This window comes from Mixophyes fleayi, chromosome 6 (genome assembly GCF_038048845.1).
Source record: "Mixophyes fleayi isolate aMixFle1 chromosome 6, aMixFle1.hap1, whole genome shotgun sequence".
In the NCBI taxonomy this organism is placed as follows: domain Eukaryota; kingdom Metazoa; phylum Chordata; class Amphibia; order Anura; family Limnodynastidae; genus Mixophyes; species Mixophyes fleayi.
The window spans coordinates 200,088,421-200,114,019 of NC_134407.1; the positions used below are offsets into that span (position 1 = coordinate 200,088,421).

Here is a 25,599-nt window from a genome sequence, read left to right on the forward strand (position 1 = left end):
ATATTTTAAATGAATCTAGTGTAAGTGTTAAAATTGCTCTGGGAGCTCCCTATCTGATAAACTGAACAGCACACATCACTTCAGCCACCATAGTAATTGCATATGGAGACCAGGAAGCCTGAATTTCATTAAAAAATAATGTCATCTTAAAAGATGAAAGCCATGCGATAGTGTTGGTCCTACCCATCTCCTCTCCGCAAACTGACATTTATTATATTTTCTTATTATTATGTTAAGGTACAGGTTATTTTTGTATATATATATATATATATATATATATATATATATATATATATATGTGTGAATATTACCCAAATCTACTTAAATGTCATTATTTAAAAATTGTTGATGTTATACGGCTTTCGTTTACAATTAAAATAAGGGTTATAATAACTGTTAAGTTACTTTCTGTTCTCATTCAAGACTCAAATGCAATATGATTTGTGACCTTTAATAATTAATTGTACTTTTGTGTGATATTTTTTACATTATTAGTGTTCTCTATATCGTCTGTACCTTGGTTATTTGTCTGTATTTTGTTGCTTGGTTTGTTACCCTTTTTGTATTTTTTTTATTGAAAAAGTAATAAAAACAGATAAAAAAAACCGAGGGCTATCTATAAATATTGTTTAGGACATATCACAGTTTAGAGAGCTCCAAGTAACGTTTAACTAAGCATTTGCATATGTACAGCTAAAGGTATTTAATAAGGGGGGTTTGTGATGAAACAAAACTATTGGGGTAAATGTATCAAGCTGCGAGTCTCCAGCAGATTTGAAAAGTGGAGATGTTGCCTATAGCAACCAATCAGATTCTAGCTATTATTTTGTAGAATGTACTAAATAAATGATAACTAGAATCTGATTGGTTGCTATGGGCAACATCTACACTTTTCAAACCTGCCGGAAATTTATCGCAGCTTGATAAATTTACCCTTATGTAGTTCGGAAAATAAAGAAGCTAAAATTGTGCAATTAATATTAACATGATCTGCAAAATGCTGTGATTTTTTTCTAGTGCCTGATATTTCAGGTTGAAAAGGAACATGTTTACATACTCATTAGCTACTTGACATCACTGTGGGTTTTGATGAATGCAGCAATATTGCTTCAACAAACAATGTAAAAAACAAAGTTCTATTGTATGCATATCATAGCAAGGGGAAAGTGAAAGTCTAGAGCAGGCCTTGCCAACCTGTGGCTCTACAGGCGTTGTGAAACTACAAGCTCCAGCATGCTTTGAAAGTAGATAGCCAAACGATTGCTGGCATGGCATCAGGGCCATCTTTTCCATTGGGCACGATGGGCAGCTGCCCAGGGGCCCCACGGGCAAGGGGGACCCATAGGCACGGCTCTTAATGAGAATAAATAATCCTTCAAAAGAAAAAAACCTGCAAAAAAAAACCTTCAAGGGTCACTGAGCAAGTACATCTATCTATCTCTATCTCTATATATCTATATCTGTATCTGTATACATCTATATATCTATATCTATATCTAGGGGCCCCGGTGCACTGCTTTGCCTGGGGGCCCATAATGCTGTTAAGATGGCCCTGCATGGCATGCTGGGACTTGTAGTTTCACAGCACCTGTAGAGCCACAGGTTGACCAGGGCTGGACTAGACTAATATATTTTCAAACTCACTTGATTTGGATTAGCTATTTCAATAATTCATCTTATTAGTAATTGTCTAACCTGAAAAAAAATATCTATTCAATAAGATTAAATACTTACACTGTCATTGGAACCCATGTTATCTTCATATTTTGTCTCTATATGGATGGAGAATTTAGGCAGAAATGAACACTGCAATTAAAAAAAACAAAAAAACATCAATATTAAAGCACAGAGAGGGCTGGAGAGACAAATCAAATATTCTACAGATTAGTATTTGTGCATATTTAATGAGGAGCACCATTGCAAGTAATGGAGTAATAATTCCACAATAGCTCTCGTCAACCAATACAGATATTATGGTTCCACAGCAGGCCACGGTGGTTTTGAAGGAAGGCATCATGTATACTGACATAGTCATACAGTAGAAGAGATAACGTGTCATTTTCCCCTCACGTGTCCTCTATCCACCTAATTTGCGTGTCATTACATCTGGGCATTATTACTTCCGCATTCGTTTAGCTGTTCAGGCAGGACCCGCACAGTACTTTACATGGCCATGTGGAATCATTTAGATTAATTATTTGTGTAATTATTCCTTCCATCTGGTTGAAAAGGAAGAGACCCTGAAAGTAGCTGTTAGCTCATTGTAAAGGGAGCAGTGGCTGTGAGTTTGGAGTTCAAAGGTCAAATCAAATGATCATTAGAACTGTGTTTGGTTACACCACTAGTCTGTCAGCTTTTTGGGACCAAATCTAATCATTTTATCATTAGACTCTAAACTCCCTGGGGCCGAATCCGATGATTACACCACTAGACTAAGTTTTAAGATGTAAGGTCTGATAATTATTCATCTAGGCTGTAAGCACTATGTTACAGGATCCCATTATTATATCACTCGATTGTAAGATTCTCGGGACAGGATTTGAACAATACATCGACGTGACATGAGGCCATTGCACCACGCACATTTCCGGCAATTACGGTAAAAGTTTCCGCTCATTTTTCCTCGCACGTCTACGGGGTGCGAGGAAAAATGAGAGGAGATTTCTGGCAAATCTCCGCCGCAAAGTATCTCCGGACTTTCCAGATACACTTTGCGATTAACTAAATTCCCCCCATAGATTCTAAGCTTTAGGGTACAGGAATTCATCATTTAACCACTAGATTTTAAGTTTCTAGAGACAGAGAATGGCCATTACATGACTACATGTGTTTGGTACATAGTTTCACGGGTGGGGTACTGCATATCGATGCCGAGTACCCCGACAAGACTTACCCAGACACGGGCTCCTTCCCAACGATCAGCGATGACTACTACTCTTCAAAGCGACTTCAACCAATCATGATCAAGTAAGAAGCCGGCTCCATTTCATAACGTCATTCACCATGGCGATGGTATTATCAATGTTGTTAAGGGGGTAATGTAACTATGCGCCTATGTACAATGTAGTTTAGAAAGGCTTCTACATTGTAGATGAGTGCTTACTTACATTACCCCTTTAACAACAGCGATAATAGCGTTGCCATGGTGAATGCCGTAATGAAGTGGAGCCGGCTTCTTACTTGATCGTGATTGGTTGAAGTCGCTTTGTCGACTTTGAGGACTTTGGTTGAGTCCTTATGTCGGGGTAAGTCTTGTCGATGCTGACTACCACCGAGTTTCACAATCCACCGAGTTTCACAATCCTATCCATAAATTGTAAAAACCTTTGGTGTAGGATCTGATTAATACACCTACATATAACATTTTCTAAGGGTTGTAACTGATATTAAATAACAAAACTGTAAGCTCTTTGGGTTAGGATCTGATGAATATAAAACTAGATCATAAACTACCCGTATCTCAGTAAGTCATTGGTACTATAAATCATATTATATACTCTTGTTTCACAAATATATTCACGATAACCTAGTTATTACTTGAAATGTACCAATTGTCTATAGTTAAAGAAGGGATTGTCTGTGCTGAACCAAGGCTTATCTTATCAATTCACTAGGAATAAGTAACATCAACGAGGAATTAGTCAACACCAGTCTGCCTCCTCCATATGTAGGCAACAGATACCGTTAAATAAACATGTTGCTCACAGTCCTGTATTATAAAAGTGTCCCGTTTCAAACATAAAGTCCCTGCTCCATTAGAGGTTACAACCTACATTCTCTACCACACAAACAAACTAGGGATCATTTTGTTTTAGTTAACCCTACAGTACGTTTTTGGTCTGCAGGAGGAAACTGGAGCACTTGGAGGGGACCCAAGAAATCAACTCCACACAGATAGCGCCCTGGTCGGAATCCAAGCCGCGTAATGTCAAGTCCTCTTTGTGGTCTATTAATGGACAAGTAAGTGTTCTGCATTGAGCTCTTGCAATATTATTTATTATTGTTGTTATCTTTAATTTATAAGGCGCCACAAAGGGTCCGCAGGGCCGTACATGACACAACATGATAGAGAAAGAACAAAACAAGAATATAAATATATACACAGACACGGGTAACATGGTAATGCAAATAAAATTATATCTGGGACAATGAGTGAAAATTATGGTAGAAATCAGTGAGAAGTAGGCCGAAGCTTAAGAAAACAGGGCTAGGGAAGCCGGCCAAGAGGTACAGAGGGTGATGGAACAGTAGAAGGAGCACACAAGGAAAAAGGGCCCTGCTCATGAGAGCTTACATCCTAAAGGAAAGGGGGAGACACAAATAGGGTGGTACAATAATTTATTTTCCTTGCATAGAATGGCTCCTGCAAGGAACAGTAAAGAACAGTAAACTATACAATGCAGGAATGGATATCTATGTAAGAGACATGCCACCCATTATATAGCCCACAGTGGTAGAAATTTGTTTCTATCAAAAAAGGCGCGGAGCCAAGGCTTATTGAGGCACGACCTCTGCAAAATGTGTGGTGGATGGGGCTAAATATACATACAAAGAAACAGACACACATGCCTGCCAACTTTTAGAATCACAAAGTCGAGACAATATAAGCCGAGCCCCGTTCAGCCTAAACCCCACCCACAAAATTAGCTCCACACCTTCAGTGGCCCGCGAATCGGAATGTCCCGCCACATTCAGGACAGTTGTGAGGCATGCACTAGGCATACAATTACAGAGACAGACACACAATTTGCAACACATGCATATGCACAATGAATATCCACACTTGTACTCAAACACTTACAATTGTAAAGCGCTACGGAGTATGTTGGCACTATATAAATAAATGATGATGATGATGTCTATTGCATTGTAAACTTTAATGACAGCCGTGAGATCTGCAGTTGAGCACAATGGGGTATATTTACTAAACTGCGGGTTTGAAAAAGTGGAGATGTTGCCTATAGCAACCAATCAGATTCTAGCTGTCATTTATTTATTGCATTCTACAAAATGATATCTAGAATCTGGTTGCTATAGGCAACATCTCCACTTTTTCAAACCCGCCGTTTAGTAAATCTAGCCCAAGGTCTTTTGAAATTTACCAGATAAGGAATATGTGTTGTACAGAGACTGCATGTTATCGAAAGATAATTAAAAAATAGCCTATGTTCACGAGTGGAATCCTGTTTAATTAATAATTTCTGTGATTCATCAAAACCAGACATCATGTATTTCACCAGATGGTTTTAACTGGCCCTCAGCCTCAATTAAACAAACATCCACAAATATCTGCCTACAGGATTATGGCAGGACCAGAAAATGAGGTTAGGTAAATTTCTGACTGCAAGATTCATTAATTATCACTCTGAAATCTGTGAAAGAACCAGACACACTCTTGGAAATTACAGAGACATGAAGCGAACAGATTTGGAGGGGAGCGAAAGAAAATTCAGTCTGCTGCAGTCTCTCATCCATTCATGGGAATGAAAATATGGGACTTGCAGGAATGTTGTGCAGAGCTTGACCATAGACTATATTTCTGATTCTTGTTGAAAGAAAATATATTTGCTAATGTTATTTGCACAAATAGGATCCAACCAAGGTGAACACATTATCCCCCTCACGATGAATGCAGCCTTTGTGTGTCCTGAACCAATATTTATGAGAATATATTCTATTCATTCACAAGGAACCAGTGCCATCACAAAGAAACTGTCTCCATTAAGTCACTGATTCCTAATGATATAACTGGTTCCTGGTGATGTCATTGGTCTCTACAGATATCACTGGCTCCTAATTGAGCAGATAGGCTGCAATCACAATACTATTAGTGCTACAGTAATATGGGCAGCACGGTGGCGTAGTGGTTAGCACTTCTGTCTTACAGCACTGGGGTCATGAGTTCAATTCCCGACCTGTGAGGAGTTTGTATGTTCTCCCTGTGTTTGCGTGGGTTTCCTCCGGGTGCTCTGGTTTCCTCCCACACTCCAAAAACATACTGGTAGGTTAATTAGCTGCTAACAAATTGACCCTAGTCTGTGTGTGTGTGTCTCTGTCTCTGTGTCTTTCTGTGTGTGTATGTGTGTGTGTTAAGGAATTTAGACTGAAAGCCCCAATGGTGCAGTGACTGATGTGAATGAGTTCTCTGTACAGCGCTGCGGAATTAGTGGCGCTATATAAATAAATGGTGATGATGATGATGAGGTTCCTAGTGATATCACTGGTTCCTCTGTGCTTCTAATGAGTTAATAGGCTGCAAGCACAGTTGCCTAGTGGTTAGCACTTCTGCCTCACAGCACTGTGGTCATGAGTTTGATTCCTGACCATGGCCTTATCTGTGTGGAGTTTGCATGTTCTCCCAGTGTTTGCGTGGGTTTCCTCCGGGTGCTCCGGTTTCCTCCCACACTCCAAAAACATACCGGTAGGTTAATTGGTTGCTATCAAAATTGACCCTAGTTTCTCCCTCTCTTTCTGTCTGTCTTCCTCTCTGTCTGTCTGTATCTGTGTCTGAGTGTGTGTCTATTTTAGGGAATATAGACTGTAAGCTCCAATGAGTTCTCTGTACAGCGCTGCGGAATTAGTGGCACTATATAAATAAATGATGATGATGATGATATTGGTTCCCCAGTAATGCCACTGATTCCTTGTGATGTGAACGGGGTTCCTGGTGATTTCCACTGTGGCGTGCGAACGGCAGCTCTGTGCCCATAATCATCAAATTTGTGAATACTTTGGGAAATTACAGAGTAGCACCGAGGAGTGTCTTCACACCAAGGACAGGATTGTTTTCGAAGATCTATTGGAATACCATCAAAGTTCTGCTGCTGGATCCAGAGAGTTCAACTGCCATTGCCGGTGCCATCCGAGGTACTCCGAGTGATCTCTTTATCCTCCTTGGTGGGAGAGCAGCGTCCGGCAATAACTCCGGCAGCAAACACGATGCTAAAGAGACATACCGGGCACACTGCTACTCTGAGTTGGCAGATAACCACAAGAGTGAAAGCCTTTTTCCAGAACCAGAAGAGAAGGGAGGTACCGTTAGGTAACATTAAACGGTGAAGGACAGTCATGTTTGCCATCACTAATCCGTCTTTCATGTCTCCGCTCTCCACTGTCTCTCCTCATTTCCAACATGGCACACCACCGGTAGCTGCCCAAAAATGCCAGTCGCAAATGCACGCTGTAATATAATGCTTCTCACAGTAGCCAAACACACTTTCCACGCCACCGTCTACACTTATTATTCTACTAATAAATATATCAAGTGTTCCCTACACTTCTTGGGTCATTTTTACCTTCTGTTACCTGTCATTGTATTTTATTTGTTTGTATTACGATCCCCTCAGTGTACAGAGCTGTGTACTATGTTGGCGCTTTATAAATAACAGGTAATAGTAAAGGTTCTAAGTGAGCTGCTAAGCTGCAATTACAGCAATATTGTTTTTTTTTATTCAGTATAGTCACCGGTTCCTGGTGAATTGATAGACAGCATTCTTGTCAGTATTGATTCAGGTTACAAAATGGCTGCCTTCAGAGTAAGTGGCAGGTTTCCTTTAAGAGCATGTAGTTCATTATTTCTAGATTAGTAATAATGATTGGCACTAAAGCCTATACATATTAATTAAGCCAGACAAATTGTCCTTTAATTGTGTAATTAAAATCTTGCTATTAAAAAAAAAAAATCTATTTTCAAAGGTTACAAAAATTAATTACTCAGAGGCACCTGGGGCTAAATTTACTAAACTGCGGGTTTGGAAAAGTGGAGATGTTGCCTATAGCAACCAATCAGATTCTAGTTGTCATTTATTTAGTACATTCTACAAAATGACAGCTAGAATCTGATTGGTTGCTATAGGCAATATCTCCACTTTTTCAAACCCGCAGTTTAGTAGATATAACACCTGAATTATGTCACGTGTAAAGTAAGTTTGTGGATGAAATAAACAAGTTTTTAAGATGAGAGTTGACAATCATAGGTAAGTAGCCTTAATATTGCAGATTACAACACACTTTACAGAGGTATTAAACCAAAATATTAAAATGCATGTTAATAAACATAACTAACTTGAGTCATTTAGGTTTTGCCAAATGTTGAAAATGTTCTAGAGTTAGTATTGTTTGTCCACCCCTAAAATTATTAGAGACAATGTTTACGCTATAAGATATCAGTATTATATTTGGTATGGTCACTTAGATCTTTCTTTGAAGTTTGGGTCACGCTGATAACCAGTGACATTAAAGGTTCTATTGCTATGGAAACCACAATGGCTTTATATCTGCTGTTTTATGGCCTTGCATTTACACGTTTAAAATCCCTTTAATATCCCAGAAAGAAAGTAGAAGGAACTGGTGCACGGTGTGAGTTTAGTGATGTGCAGGAGAGCCCAGTCACTTAAGGTTAAACTATGCTAAATTAAGACCAATAAATAGTATAAAGCTAAACCCACATTTTAAGTGAATTAAAACACATTTTCTTGCATATGAAAATGAAGCAGTACAAAAGTATGAAAACTAAAACAGGGTTTCATGAAGATTCCTATAGACTGACCTTAGGTGACACCCATATAAATAATTCTTGACAGGGTTAATAGATTGGTCATGTAAATCTTGACGCATACACCAGCTGCATGATTGCACAGCAATTAGTTTACATGTATGACAGCAGTTTTTGCCACTTAAGCATTCATGTGAAATTACTGCCGTGCAGCCAGGCAGCCTGTGCCGTAGTTCATGCGTGTCAGGATTTACATGGCGGAGCCGGTAACCCCCGCAGACCCAGTGACATTGACATATTGTAATTGCATGTATGTGATATGTAGCACACGGAAAGGTGAAGATTTTTCCAGGTCTCTGAAGGAGAAGATAGCCCTTAATTTTTGAAAATGAAATTTAATTATCAGTAGTTATTATTATTATTACTTCTTCGTTAAATACTCCTTCATAAGGAACACTTGCAAGTATCAAAATAATATAATTTATTAAATTACGACCAAAATACATTTAACTACTTATATCCCAGTAATTTCAGAAAATGCAAGAACCCTCTCTTAGTTCTACTTTAAACTAATGATTTGGGGGGTGGGGGGTTCACAATGGTGAATTTTGTTTTGTTTAATTTTAGCTCAGGACTTTCTGAATTTAACACCGCTGCTTAATATAGATCAAACTTTACTAAAAGTACATAATATTTGATATTATTTGAAAGCCAAATGTGTCAATAATATAGGTCAGGCCTGACCAACTTGTGGCCCTCCAGGTGTTGGGTAACTACAAGTCCCAGCATGCTTTGCCAGCAGATAGCGAGCTGATAGCTGGCAAGGCATGCTGGAATTTGTAGTTTCACAACACTGGGCGAGATTAGCCAGGCCTGCTATAGATGTTCCAATCATACCCTGATATGCTTGGGTATAATAACTCCCCCACCTCGACCCTTAGTACCTTGTTGCTCTGGGCATTCCGCAAGGAGTACAAAGAAAGACATAAGATACATTTCAACAACTGAGCTAAATTTTCCTCGGTACTAAAAATCCAATGCACCAAGGAAACAAGATACATATTTATATGATAAACACAACTCGCTCCTTTTTCTGCCTCTGTGCTGAGATAACAGAAGGGTCACAAAAAAAATGTATTTTTAGGGCCTTGAAAGACGTCATCAAGATATAAAAAGTATATATTTTTTTACTGTTGCCAAGCAACAGTTCTTATGTTTTCCTCATCTCGATAGCTCCCTTGGTGGTTGTCAGCAGAGTTCTTAAGTGAATTAAAGTGCACCTGTCGCTTTCACATGGTGGGAGCAGCCATTTTGTAGACTGAACCAACATCCTTGAGAATGCCTATCATGTCACTAGACACTACTGATACCTCTTAGCTGTGCCTCATGCCTCAGTGAAATCAATCGCTCTTAGTGACTTGGTAGGCTAAATAATTGGCTCAACCCGCAAAATTGCTGCCTCCACTACATGGAAGTGACAGCTATGCTTTGAACTCAAAGTTTATGATGAAAATATTTTTTTCAGCTCATCAGGCTGACAAAAATAAGGGTATTTATATGTCTATGCTGTGCTTAGACATTATCGCTTCAATGGGAAATTCTGGTCATAATAGGCCACACCCTCCATCTGTCAAACTCAGTGCTGATCCAACCAAGCTACGCCCATTTTGGCTACACCACACCTGGAAATCAGGAGTGTTGGCTGGAATGCAAATGTGAATTAACTCATAGCAATCAATCAGATCGAGTGCAAGCTACCAGAACGCCTGTTGAATCTGTCTTTGCTTCCTTAGATACGGTGTCAGGAGCCATGTTTTTTTATATTTGTAGAGTTTTTGCTAAATCGGTTTCCTCCCTTTTATTTCCATACAATTGCCATCTTTCATTTTACACTTCTTAGATAGGGAAACCATCTTCCCCTCTGTCCTTTGTGTTAGTCATGATAAAGGGCCCGAAACGTCGACCTTGTGTGATATGGAATAAATCAATAAATCTAATAACATCTGGAAAAGTACTGTGAGTGCCTCCTTATTGTTCTGTTTTACATGTCCACGGTTCAGAAGTTTCTGCCCCCGGGCTTGAGATCTCTGCAAACGTGAGTGCCTTTCTTGTTATAATTATATATATATATATATATATATATATAGATATATATATCTATATATATACATATATACATGTGTATGTGTATGTATGTGTGATCCCTAAACGACTGTCACAGTTTTGGCCAATTGCAGCAGGGGGCGGAGCTAAGATGATGCGATATTTGCGTCTAAGCCCCACCCCCCACAACTTATCTATTGCAGGGACGAGAACCGGGAGGTTGCCCTGCTTTCCCGGGAGCCCGGTAGGTTTCCCAGAAATGCGGGAGTCTCCCGGACATTCCGGAGAGTAGGCAACTATGTGTTAAAGAAAAGCAGCTAATGAATCTCTAGAGACTGAAGTGTCTTTTACATTTCTGTCTCCATTACTGAAGTCATGTTGTCTTACCTGTCAGTCTTTGATTAAATCTTGGTCTCCATGAAAATGGCCACCTCCATACACATCAATACATGGATATAGGACATAAATTCTGAACTGTGTCATCATGTCATCATGTCACAGATGGCGAAGCCAACCACGTCTTGTACTGACATCAGGGAGAATGCCAGACTCTTCAGGGAGTGAGGGAGATTACCCCTATTTCAGGGAGTCTCCCTGACATTCAGGGAGAGTTGGCAAATATGTGTATATATATATATATATATATATATATATATATATATGTGTGTGTGTGTGTGTGGAATGGTTGAGGTTACCTCCACATTGCTCTACTAGATAGAGGGGGAGGCAAGCACGCATTTTGCTTTTATATGCCACTTCAGGACCAGACATGATGCTGCTCACTCTCCCTCCTTCTCCATCTATCCTGAGACTTCTTGAACTCCCGTGGTGTCTCCCCTATTCCCCCTCACAGTTCCTCCTCCTGAACCAGCAAGACAGACCCCAGCTGCATTCACGACCCGCTGACTGATTCTTATCGGGTGCTTCACTATAAAAAGCCATCTTCTTTTTAACACTACCAGAATACAGGGGGGATCTGTCTTCTGTTTACATGTAGTGTAACATCAAACATGGGCGTTAGACAGAGTAAACCCTGGAATAGAACAAGTCAGCACAGATACTGTTTTGAGACAGTAAAGAGAGAGAACACAAATCGTATAAACAGGAGAGGTCTTACTGAGCCACCTCAGCAGGATTTGATGGCAGGTTACTTTGGAACAGGTTAACAAGGTGGCATTTCTGTAGAAATTCCTATTAGCAAATCAAGAGTTAAAAGTCTGAGATAAGAGGTGGAGATGGCACTCCATGCAGGCCGAAAGGTCAGAAAAAAGTCACTGGCCCTTTTGGCCAGGAAGCAGTTAAAGACCTGAGATGAGGCTGGAGAAACCCGAGCGGCTCGCCTGAGCCAGGAACAAGTGATTGGAATGATAAACATCATCCAGGCTGGTTTATACCGAGAGACTAAGCTCCTACAGGCGGCTCATGCTCCCATTCACAAAGCCCAGTGTCTAAGAGTCAGCTCACTCTGCACCACAACCAATGACAGAGCTCAATGCACCACCTGACCGCCTTAGATAATCCCAAATCCATTGCAGCCCTGTGCTTCTGCAAGTCTTATTAGTATCACATACATATAAAACACTAACATGTTCCAAAGTACTGCATAATACGCACAAACGTATGGCCTTCTACCACCTCTGCTGGGCGGCTAATTCACAGCATCATCTTCTGTACACAACCCAGGTACTGAGAAGAGTATTGGATTTGTCAGCTCTGCTCTGTACAGAAGTGTAGAAGATATATGCACACTGTACAGCACTCTAGACACAGCCATTCAGTACTTTCCTCTGCTGCAATCTTATTACACACCTCCCTGCTATGTCAGCTCTGTACATCTGTATTTCTGCAAGAGTGGGTGGAGGATTAAGGAGGAGAGTATTCATCACCTGCTAAATCATTAGTACCAAATACTCCACAGCACAGAGTATCGGGATTGCAAGTATTAATGATTTACAGTATAGGTGAGAGTGATTATTAATGACCAATCATATGGGGTAGTGTGATTGCTAATGGTTGCTGGAAAAATGTGAGTATTAATGATTAAGAGTACTGCAGAGTATGGCTATTGGAGTATGGAGAGTATAAATGTTAAGAAACAAAAGCACAGGGGAGAAAGAGTATTGAGGAAGAAAATGATGGTGGTATGATTGTTAAATAATAAAAGTATGGGGTAGTATTTGTATTAAGGAATAAAAGCATGGGGACCACCAGTGTTAATAATGAAAAAGTATAGGGCGTTTGACTGTTATAAGATTACGGGGAGGAATAAGTACTATTAAGAATATGGGGAATTAGGAGTAAAGAAACAAACAAGCCCGAATCCTCCAGAGATCCTCTGCTGCAGGTGGCCGGGGCAATCCTAGCTTCCCTAAGTATTACTAGGCTACCCAACTGGCACAATGTGTGTAGTGGCACTCCCCCCAGGAACCAGAGTTTGGGTGAACATAAAATCAGAATGCTGGGAGGCACCCTTCCCTCGCATACACACCCTGTGATCCGCCTTTCTGGCCATTTGGGCCCGCGGAAACAGAATAGCTGACATACCTCCTTCTCCCTCCCCTATTACCCCGTCTGGGGCAAGCCAGCTTTCCCCCCAAGCGTTTCGACAACTCATGTCTTCTGTTGGGTCTAGATGGAGAGTGCTACTTCTAAACACCCTCTCTAGGATGGGCATTTTTACCCAGTTCTCTGATCGGGGTGAATTGCCATGCTTCCCATAAGCGTAAAGGTTCCAGCAATTGTAAGTTAGACACTTCTTCCACTATGTTGAGCAGATCGGCATCCGAGATTGAAAACCTTTGTCTTTCCACTCCTCTGAAGACCCCATTGCGACTTTATATAATGCTCTCCTCCCTATCTCAAATTAAGCTGATTTTGCTGAATCCCTAGACCTGGAGGAGTGGTCCGACATAAATGAGGGGGTTTCCCCATTGATGTCTGCATCAAAAAGAATGCATATAAGTAGCTATATTATGTCCCAGCTAGGCTCTGTGGCATTTGCCTGGGTGTATCAGCTGCCTGCTGGAGGAATTGTGATCAGCATTGGTCTTTCTTGTACGTCTGGTGGAGCTGCCCTAGACTTCAATCATTCAGGAAGGAAGTAATTTCCCTAGCCACCAATGTTATTGGTTGGCAGGTCCTGCTTGATCCTAAAATTATTCTGTTTCCTTTGTCTATTCCAGACTTCGCTAAACAGGCCTACAAGCTGCTCAGGCATATCATGAGTGCACGCACATGTCAAATAGCAGCCTCGTGGAAGACTCCTTTCCCTCCTGCCATTCCATAGGTCTTTGTGTGTGGCACATATATCATATAGAGACAATAACGCATCCTACCACAATGTATGGACCCCAAGGGCCTCCTATCAACCAGCCTCATCTTGGTCTCTATTTTAAATCTTGCTCTCTGTCTATCCGAAGCTCCGGTCTTGTCTCTTGCAAGGTAATCCTCTCCCTTTAGGTCCTCATCCATGTGGCCTACCCCCCCCCCCCTCCTTTTTCCGCCATTCTTACCCCAAGCCATTTTTAGCCCTTACCTTCCCCCCTTCCTCATATCGTTGCCAAAATCTGCATCCTCAGCTCTTGCTTGTATTCATGCTTTTTGATTTTAGTTACAGACTGATCTATTTTTCTGGACAAATGTCTGTTTCTATTGTGGATTTGTAACTTTCATTTATATAGTTTGCCATGCTTTCAATAAATAGTATCGGGGGAAAAAAATAACAATAGGTGGGAGTAACAACAGATATGAGAATAAGCCAGTAAAATATGTAGTAAGGGTATGATACAGTGGAGTAGAGTAAGAAGGAGGTACAGGACTATGGGTAATGTGTAATAGAGACATATTGTTAGAGCTGAGAATACTCTGAGCCTAAAAAGTGAATGCTCCATAAAAATAATTCCTACTTCATACTCCCCTTCATCATCACATCCTACTTATACCCCCAATCATCAAATACTATTCTCCCTATGCCCAAATAAAGTCCTAATTATACTATTATAACCAGAGTGATCACTAATAGACTCCTTTCTCCTCCGGTAAACGTGAATTCCTCCTCTCTGGCATGTGATCCTTGCCAAGATTTATGGATGCTCTATAGATTCATGGACACGTAAAACCAGCTGGTATATAATAATATAGATGGAACCCGTTTGTGTCAGTCTATGTCCACGTGGCATGGATCTAGATTTAATGCCAGCGCTAAGAGGGCGCTGTGCTGGGACAACCTATCTATAAACTGTGCTTGGCTCCAGCCTGCCAAGCAAATGAGCCTTTAAAGGTTTTGCTTTCTTCAATGCATGAGAAAAAAAACAATCTGGACTTACTGTGTATTCTGCCCGTCAATTCCCATCAGATGGCAGGCACAAAACAACAAGAGAAAGGGAGAAAAATTATAAGTGTCATTAAAATAATATCATTATAACCACTGTACAGCAACATTCTACTGCACAGAATAGAGATTCATAAATTAACTACAAATAAAACCAGGGCACATTCTGTAGCCTACACATAGGTAGTAATGTTGAGAATGCACAGATTAATTCAGTGGGGACCAGTACCTGAGTGATGTCACTAATTGCTAGTGAATTGAGAGGCTGCACATCCAAGACTATTGAATGAGTCTACAAAATGACTGCGTCCATTGTGGGTAGGTGGCAGGTCCACTTTATAGCAGTCGTCATTGCGGCCGTGATGACACAAATCACATAGTCACGCCCCCCACACTTGTCCTTTGAACCTCCTCTCTGGGATCTCTCAGAGGGGAGGCTCAAAAAGTGGGCAAGAATGACTATTAAATTATTTAAAATGGATTTGTCATACTCACATTAATCCACACTGGTGTTTTTTTTAAAGTATCAAAGGTTTTGACTTGTACATCTGTATTTCAAACAATTCTAGACTATCGTCTCATTCTCTCTCTATCCACTTATTTACATAGAAAACTATAACTACAATATACCAAAGGATGTTTTTCACTGATAAAAGTTAATACAGTCACTTTACGAGTGTAAGAATAATTAAAACGTTATTTATTTAAAAATATGCAACCAATTACATATTAGCTTTCATTGGTCTAACTTGCACTCAGACTTAATATGTGGCTAGTTACCATCAGCTATAGCAGATTTGTGTTGTGTGTACTATATAATTAATGATGGATTTATAGTCTTGTATTCACCAGTAATGATAATAATATATGATCACTCACCTGTGATTGTATATGGGTAATAGTTCCATGCTTTTTCGGTGACGTAGAAAATTTTTGGAACCACAGCGCGCGCCCAACTAGGGAGTTTACTGAAAAAGAAAACAAATGTCAAAAAGTTTCATTTTGTGATTGAAAGTTCTCAAATGATTAATTTCATTACTGCTTACAATACAATAGAAGAATGTATTTAATATTCAAAAGGTTCAAACTGGAAAGGGTTGTGGTTTGAACCAATATTCATACGAATGCTACAATTTTAGAGATGAGTGAAGCTGTGGAGGAAATTAAGCGCAATTCAAATTTTTTTTAGCAGAATTTATAATCTACAAGTTAACCCGTGCATGATACTCATGCATTCTAGTCAAATCAAGCTACTTAAGGTGTTAAAAAGGTTCTTGTCATGCATTTGGGGCTAGGCCAGGCCTCCTCAGGGGAAGAGCGTTACTTCCCAACGTAAGCCCCCTTTTTTAACGTGGTTTTGTCCACATGTCACCACCTCATCATTCTTCTCCATCACCTCATCCTTCATCTTCATCGCCACATCCTTAATCTCCATCGTCTTACTGTTCTAAAACCTCTCGATACACAACGTTTCTGCTAAACACCTTATCGCTGTGCTCAATCAGTCTTCCTTGAAGGCCAGTATTCATAACCTGCACTTTCACATCACTGCTTCTCCATACTCGTGAAAATGCGACATACAATTGTCCATGACCAAACACAGGCTCTGGTAAATAAATACCCATACGGTCAAGTGTTTGAGCCCTCAACTAGTAAATTTAGCCTTTACTACCCCTCCCACGGGGGGAAGGGGGGATGATGGAAGTTAACTGACTTCACTATTATTATTTTTTCGTCAAATAATGTCAGTATACCAAAAAAAAAGTTTGCTCATCCCTACAGTTAATCAATTCCATATGAACAAAAGGCATTATTGGATGTCAGTGATGTCACTGGTTCCCAGTAATTTGATAGGCTGCTTTCAGTATATGGTGACGTTATGCATAATTTTTACTGCTCACACCACAGACATAGGAATAGTGCCTGTATGTACACGTCCTTAAAAAACTTTTTTTAAGTCATGCAAATTAAAATGAATGCTAATGTTGTAAAATGGGCATGATTTAGCTAAAATCCAAAACAGTCATCTTTATAGAGCTGGGACACACGTCAAGTTAACAGAAAACAAACTACGTAAAAAATGTTACTCCATAATTAAAATGGCATTCGTAGTGGAAAGTGTTAAAAAAAAACATTTTAATACCATGGAATTACATGGAATACACTGCAACAGATAGAATTAGCAGGAACACAATGGAACAGATGGAATTAGCAGGAACATACTGGAAGAGTAAGCTTACAGGGCAAGAAACTTCCTAAACTGGCACCATCTTGCAGTCATAGGTGCCTTATATAGTGTGGAGGCAAATAGGATCCAATAAAAAGGGAGGGCAGGTTTCAGGCGTCTGCACATGCCCAAAGAACTAAGATGGCGGCCGCCATTGATTGGCAACATCGATGGCACCGGAAAAAAAGGGAGACCACTGGTGCCACCTGAGTTAGCAAGGAGAGTGCGCCAGATCTCAGTAAGCACATCGAAGGGTCCTGCGCATAACAAGAGTCCTCTTACTGCAACCAGCCTGTATCCCCAGGAGCAATAAGCACAGATAGAAAATCTTTCATATCGCCTATTTTTTTTTATAAACAGACCCTTCAGTTTTTGTGCTGAGAATCCTGCTAGAAACAAAACTTTACAGAGCAGCTCAGACATGACAAAGTCACTTTGACTCGCAAAAATCTGTGCTTTGAAAATGGAAACTGCAGAAATGTTCAAGGGTCACTAATCTGAAATAGTGTCGCTTCATATAAAAGTGCTATTGGCAACATGCGGGGAATATATTTTCATACACACAGCAGACTTCCTTTCCAGTCATCCCAGGGCCGTCAGCCTCTCTTTGGCCTGAAATGTCTAATAAATGTAAATACAGTGTGAAATATCTCAAGTTCTGCCTAGGAATGGGAATATTTACATATATCTCTCTGAATGTTATTAGAAGCTTATTTATGAAGGAAACCTTGCATTTTAGTTTAGTGCTCTTTTAATTGAAACTGTGCAAGAAAATGATGAAAAGGGATTAATTTACAGAGACGGAGGGGTAAAAGCTGGGGGTTTGAAAAGTGGAGATGTTGCCTATAGCAACCAATCAGATTCTAGTTATCATTTTATAGAATGTACTAAACAAATGATAGCTAGAATCTGATTGGCTGCTATAGGCTACATCTCCACTTTTTCAAATCTGCAGCTTGATAAATGTACCCCTGAGAATTCTATCCAGCATATACTACTATTCAGTTGCCTATATATAAGAGAATAAAAACACATACCAACAATTACACTCAAAATGAGAAAAGTGGTGTTTGAAGGAAGTTGGCAAATACTCAGTATTCAGGGATAACCAACAACAAAACTAACACGGATACAATCCCTATGCTTAGGTGTATATTATTAATTTCACTGCACAACACTACAAAAAATAACCTAGCAGATGCCATTTACTGCGTGTATGGATAGATAGATTTATAGAACATGGCAGATAATTAGTCCAGAAACAAATGTGTTTATAGCATAAATTAAGTCTAAATAATGTGGATATATTTCTTTTCACTGAAATGTATGCATTCGTGGAGGAACAAAAATAATACTGCTTGGACTGTTCTTTCGGTGACTAGTTACCCCTTGAGGGCCTTTAAGAGTGATGCTGTGGTCAGCTGTACTGAAAGACTCTGATCTATTATTGATGCTTGGAAAAGAGAGAGTGTCTCATTATTAAGATAAATGCGCAGCAGCAGTGAGAGGGAATCAAGGTATGAGTTCATAATGAAGCCTTGGTAAACTCGATTTGCACTGAAAAGTGGTCTGCTGGATCACAAAGGACTGAAATGCTTGTAAATGAAAAGCAATTGGCTCTGCGCCTTTAAACATATTCTGGGCAGGCGAAACGACGTGAGGTGGACGGTGTTTGTACATGATGTTTGTACAGTTTATACAAACACTTTTATGAGCCAGCGCAGGAATTAATGATCTTCAGCAATTAAATGCCACTAAGAAGAGTCGTGACGGATGGCTGCTCAGATAAACTATACAGACTGTGGACCCTATTCACTAGAGACTTCCTATTGATTACATAATGGTCCATGCTTATTTAAATGCAATTTATACATCTACACACATAAGCTCCACGCAAAGAATCCTTATTGCTGTGCACATAGCCAATGCAGCAAAGGACTCTGGGTAATGTCGTCCACAGTTAAAGCTCTGGAAACACAGCATGGGATGCAGGGAATTGTTTTAAAGAATTTGTTTAACAGCAGGTGTATACGTAAGACAATTACCAAGGACCTATATATCACTGGGAAAACTATACTGCTTAATTATCTGTCACTCAAATCACCCTGGAGACAGAGCCTGCATCACTAGTCGCAGAGCACAGTCTCGTAAATCAGATCCAAAATGTTCTATAAATACACACAAGATGAGTTTATCACCTTCCCTGTCTACAGCTGAAACTGAGTCTTAAAAAAACACACAAATTAAGCAGAAAAGGCAATATTTGATTTCATTTCGCATGCATGCGCTGATATGAAAGATGGCCCTAAAGCTCCACTGGACTTTGCCATCAGTGAACCATAGCTTACAGGATATATAAATGGACTAAAAAAATCCATTCTGGTAATCAATTATTTTATACACAGCTGAAACGTTGTTCCTGCAGTTATCATCTATCTTGTTATCCTCTGACATGACTTGAAAAGTTCCATATACCAAATATATTATATATCATTAGAATTCATTTCAAATGACATGGGACTTGTTTTCCTTACAAAGTCAGTTTTTTAAATCAGCTGGATGTATTTTGTCTACGAATTTGTCATTTTGTCAGAGAAACAAGTATATAATCAGATTGCCAAAGCCAGTTTAGATGAAGAATTATCTCTTTCCTCTCCCATCCCCCCCATGGTTTCTGAAGTCCATGGTTTCTGAAGCTTCGTAAGATAAATTACTGCCGATTTAAATATTTCCACCGGGTCCTCCAGAGTGAAGAGAAAACAGGAAAAAAAATAACAAAAACCTAAAATCACCAGCGACGAAACAAAGATTATATAAAGTGATCCCTTTAATCCCTCGAATATCTAGTAAATACTAGGGATGTGCACCGGCCACTTTTGGTGTCTCGTGTTTTGGATTCGGATTTGCTTGAGGTTTTGGGTTCGGATTTGTTTCGCAAAACACCTGACGAAAGGTTTTGGTTCGGATTTAAAGGTTTTGGATTTATCTTGAAAAATAAAGCACAGCACAGCACAGCACGAGATATAGCAGGACAGAGGACCACCTAACACACCCTCCCTCTACCCTGATCAATGCCCGAGTGAAGATGGCGGAGGCTAGCGGGGAATTTGTAGAATACGAGTATCACGAGATCCGACAGCGGGATTATGACTCAGAGCCTCGGTTTCAGTTTTGCAATTGGCGGGAATACCCGGATCTGTCTCGGATCCGGCTAGGATCGGCAACGTTCGGGTGGGCTCGGATTTCAGATATCCGAGCCCGCTCATCTCTAGTAAATACAAGTAATCCAATGCAGAAATAAAAGCAACGTGTATATATAATTCAAAACAATATTCAAGCAACATAAATATTTTAGATGTCATCTTTTAACTTCTTAACCTTCACATCTGACATTTATGTGGTTGAAATATCAAAAAACATCAATAAAATATGGCATTCTCTACTTGCTCACACTCTCTTTAATGTGCAGTGTTAAAATAAGATTGTAACCTAGAACAGACATGTTGTTACTCTAGTCGCTCTCAGTGTGATGGCGGCTGTATGAAGTTTATGAGGTTTAGGTATAGTTGGACGCAAGTCCAAAATTGTAAGCGCAAAATGCGCTATTCTGAACTGCGTCTGTGCAGTAAAGCAGCGTACGTGTAAGTCTGTATGCCGACATGTCCATAGACATATCTGTCCTTCTATGATTAAAGAGACGGAATCGGGGAGTCTAGGGGAGGGCTAATGTAGAGATGAAGCAGGCACAGATATGCATCTTGTATATATAACTTAACGCACAACACAGTAACTGTCAGAAGCAGGGAAAGTCATTCGTTGGCTCATAAGGTTCTTTTAAAAAAATGTGTGGCTAAAGGTGCTGGGCAGAGGGGGGGCATGTGTGACTAAAGCATGTGGGCAGAAGGGAGGTCCTAATTATAAAACGTGGGTGATATATTGATTTAATGCCAGGGATTGCTGAAGTTTTCTAAACTGCATGTACCCATTTTTTTTTGACCAAATAGGGCCTCCAAGGAACCAGACAAGCAGCAACTGAGCTAAAGACGCCAGCAGCCATAGGTGGTGAAAGTGACAAGAACAGGTAGGAGAGAGCAAGACAGTCTGCCAACTGTCCTGAATCTCAGTGGCGCACGCAGGGGGAGGGGGGGTTTCTGAGTCTCCAGAAACCCCCCTCCGCTAACTAAGTGCCCACAGTGGCACTGTCCTATACAGCAGCCGCGGCTCCTATACAGCAGCCGCGGCGCTGTCAAAGCTTCTTTGACAGCGCCGCGGCTGCTGTATAGGACAGCGCTGCAGAAACTGAGCTGCTGCGCATGCGCCCGCTCTCTCTCGGTTGTTTTTTTTTTGGGGGGAACCTAGTGCTCTGCTCCTCCTACCAGTAACACTGCTCATATTATTTGTTTTAGGTTAACCCTAAAACAAATAATAACCCTAGTAGTATATAGGGTGAAGCAAAAACAAATCTTTTGCTGGCAAAAACTTCTGTTATTTAAAGTAAAAGGGCTTTTTGCATCTTGATAAATCAACCCCTGTGTTCAATACTGTAATAGAACATTATTATATAATCTATTGCTATAATATTATATAAACCCCATTATAATCAGCCAGGTATGAAAAGAGTGCGGAAGGAAGAATTAACATATAAAATAAAATGTAATATAAAGTGAGGTTTGTTTTTAGTTGCATTATTTGTTTTCATTAATTAAGATTTATCATTTAAAATAATAAAGTATTGTTGGTTTAAGCACCACTAAAATAGCCTCTTTTTATATTATTAAATATATATTGTACCAAAAATCACCCTTTAAGGATGGGCCGCTACTTATGGGCCAGTGCTGTGTGCTTGCCCCCCTTGGGCTAAAGTCTGCCAGCCAAGCCCCTGCATATATAGGACATAATCTGCACAGTCATTCAGCTTGCCCTCACTCTGGTTAAATAATAAAATAATTAGACATTAATCCTGCAGTCGGACAAATCTCCTGCATAATGACATTTTTTTAACTTAAAAGAGATGATTTAACATTCATCTCTGTTATTAGATCGGCGATGTATTTCTACCACCCGCTAAGCTGCAGTTTCACCAGAGTTCATTCCGCAAGCTGATAATTATGTGTGGAATCAAACTCATAGCCAGACAGTGCTTCTAACGGAGACTAAATATGTTTCTATAATAAAAATAATTTCAAGGTTTCGCCGTGTAGAGTTTGAGACCCTCTAGCTGTATCTAGGGGATTAATTTCTCAAAACTGATATTAAAGTTGCTGAAATATAAACTGTACTACAAAAAAAATGAATAATAATAATTATAAATAATAATAATATTATTATTATTATTATTATTTTTATTATGCCATGTTTTTCTCCTAAACAGAATATATCATACTAGCACGACAAATTAATAAAAGTGCAACGGATAACAATGCAGAGGCCCCATGGCCTTTATAGCTCTCATTAACTATGGGGAGTCATGTCTACAGTGTTTGTTTGTAGTCACAAAGGAATATCATAACCATATAAAAGCACAAGGCCACGGACCAAGCGCCTTTATACAGCGAATGGAACGTCAAGGTCACTTCTAGTATTATCATTATTTTAGTAGTGGTTACATCATTCTTTACAGTACATTCTTAGAAATGTAAACATGCAAACATAGGGCCTCATTCATCAACGCACGTATCTGCTGATTTTGAGCGTTTCGCACAGAAAAAATCACTCTGCGCATGCCCAGAACCGGGGCGTACGCCAGTAAACGCAGCCAAGCGCTAAGGACAATTACTACAGCCCACAATGTAAGGGCAGTGAATGGGGTGGGGAAGTGGCGTTTTGTCGTAATCACTGTACAGTAAGGGCGTGCCAAACTCAAGCATACGCCACCACGTCCGAATCCAGCTCTTGGCATGTCAAAGTTACTTGTTTTGCTGCCGTATCTCTTGCTCCAGCTACAGGGCTAGTCTAAGTCCTGATCATTAGTAATGACAGTCTCGTATGTATGCTATAACATGTGCTTGCAATCACGAACAACTGTAAAATTGAATTTTATGCTCAGTAGACATTTACAACATCCTAATAAATGATTATCCGGGGGGGTGGGGGGACGGACAAAAAACAAACAACTTCCCCCCCCCCCACTGTTTTATCATTTATGCCTATATTATTAACAGGTGACATAAATTACATTTTTTCCCTGTGCGCTCTTTGGCGAATGTATATAACACATAGGCATTGGACGTATCCTGCAGTGTATCTCCCAGTATCTCCTCCCCTCTTACGCTAATCACACTTGGGTTGATCTCGCAGCTCAAACTTAAGAGTCAACCGACAAAATCATTTACCAAACAAATGAGGTCCTGCTCTTAGTCTCTTGGGCTGAGTGACCAGAGGTCATCCTCCTACTTATTACCATTTATTTATATAGCGCCACTAATTCCGCAGCGCTGTACAGAGAACTCACTCACATCAGTCCCTGCCCCATTGGTGCTTACAGTCTAAATTCCCTAACATACACACACACAGACAGACCGACACACAGACTAGGGTCAATTTTTTAGCAGCCAATTAACCTACCAGTATGTTTTTGGACTGTGGGAGGAAACTGGAGCACCCAGAGGAAACCCACGCAAACACGGGGAGAACATACAAGCTCCCCACAGATAAGGCCATGGTCGGGAATTGAACTCATGACCCAGTGCTGTAAGGCAGAAGTGCTAACCACTGAGCCACCGTGCTGCCCTAATACAAGCAACGATTGCCATGTTCTCCCCACATTTTAGCCCTGGCAGCAGCAGTATGCAGACTAAGGGATCTAGCAAATATAAACTTGCAGGGTTTAACTAAATCATTTAATTACTAGTCGTTATTTTAACAAAGTAACAACCTTACAATAGTATGTTCTCCCCGTGTTTGCGTGGGTTTCCTCCGGGTGCTCCAGTTTCCTCCCACATTCTGAAAACATACTGGTAGGTTAATTGGCTGCTATCAAAAATTGACCCTAGTGTCTCTGTGTGTGTGTGTGTGTGTGTGTGTGTGTGTGTGTGTGTGTGTGTGTGTGTGTGTGTGTGTGTGTGTGCATGTTAGGGAATTTAGACTGTAAGCTCCAACAGGCAGGGACTGATGTGAATGAGTTCTCTGTAGAGCGCTTCGGAATCAGTGGCACTGTATAAATAAATGGTGATGATGATGATCATAGTAGAGAAGCTGTGGTGATATAAATCATATGGATTGAATTACATCTAAGAAAAACATTATAAAAATGTCATTTATTTTATGTGAAATAACTTGGTCTACACACTATGTTATATTTTTATTTTTTCTCATGTAATATATCACTTCCATGCAACACGGAGGGAAAAATCAGAATATTGTGATATATGGATCTACCCGTCACCTGAATATAAGTCACCATATTTATTTATGCTTGTTTCTATGTTTGTATTTAATTATTGCACCAATTTCGTGTCAGGTATTTTTTTGCTGAGGTTTCATTTACCACCAACCTGTAGATCTATGTGAATACATTCAGCAGTGCTGAATACTCTTATATATCCATTATAGCTATATAAATAGCTGATGATGACGATGACATTGCTGGGCATGCTGGGTTACCTGGAGAGCTGCTCCTCTTATCTAAAATGTATACATGGCTGATAAACAGCCCATCTTATATGCAGTACATGTATACTGGTATTTTGTGAGATACGAGACATGCAGGTATGTTACTTATGCAGTGACGTTTTTGTAAAATTCAGTGTTTTTTTACAGTGCGGAGCAATGCAGACGTGTAATTTAAAAAACAAAATAACTGAACTATTTGAGGTGTTCTTCGAACTTCCCTTAAAATGCAACAAAAATGCAAAATTTGTTAATATGCAAATGTATGAAAAATATATATGGAAAAATAAAATAATATTAATATGAAGGAAACATTGATGTGTTATTATTATATATCTAATTGTTTTGTAACACATAGAAATCAATCACATTTTAGCTTATCTTCTGTAAGTTGCACAGTGGCCTAGTGGTTAGCACTTCTGCCTCACAGCACTGGGTTCATGAGTTCGATTCCTGACCATGGCCTTATCTGCGTGGAGTTTGTATGTTCTCTTTGTGTTTGCGTGGGTTTCCTCCAGGTGCTCTGGTTTCCTCCCGCACTCCAAAAACATACTGGTAGGTTACTTGGCTGCTATCAAAAATTGACCCTAGTCTCTCCCTCTCTGTCTGTGTGTGAGTGTGTGTCTATATTAGGGAATTTAGACTGTAAGCTCCAATGGGTCAGGGACTGATGTGAGTGAGTTCTCTATACAGCGCTGCAGAATTAGTGGCGCTATATAAATAAATGGTGATGATGGTGAAGTTGTGATGTGTGAATAGTTGCTATGGACACAGCACATTTATCCTATCTGCACCAAGTTATGAAGAGGTGAATATTTTGGGAGGAGATAACCCCTC

At 40.0% G+C, this 25,599-nt stretch overlaps 1 protein-coding gene and 1 long non-coding RNA gene across 2 annotated transcripts in view; one reads left to right on the forward strand and one right to left on the reverse strand.

The window, feature by feature from the left end:
• The window catches only part of LOC142095175 (uncharacterized), a 187,208-nt gene that overhangs the window by 39,464 nt on the left and 122,145 nt on the right, over window positions 1-25,599 (forward strand). Inside the window, exon 2 of the long non-coding RNA XR_012677752.1 lies at window positions 3,846-3,960. This is a non-coding gene — a long non-coding RNA (uncharacterized LOC142095175). The remainder of the gene's footprint in view (window positions 1-3,845; window positions 3,961-25,599) is intronic.
• Window positions 1-25,599, reverse strand: part of PITPNC1 (phosphatidylinositol transfer protein cytoplasmic 1) — a 141,833-nt gene that overhangs the window by 26,027 nt on the left and 90,207 nt on the right. Inside the window, exons 3-5 of the mRNA XM_075178027.1 lie at window positions 15,807-15,895; window positions 14,923-14,930; window positions 1,735-1,806 (exon numbers count right to left, since the gene is read on the reverse strand). Of these exons, the coding sequence (XP_075034128.1) occupies window positions 1,735-1,806; window positions 14,923-14,930; window positions 15,807-15,895 (169 nt within the window). The remainder of the gene's footprint in view (window positions 1-1,734; window positions 1,807-14,922; window positions 14,931-15,806; window positions 15,896-25,599) is intronic.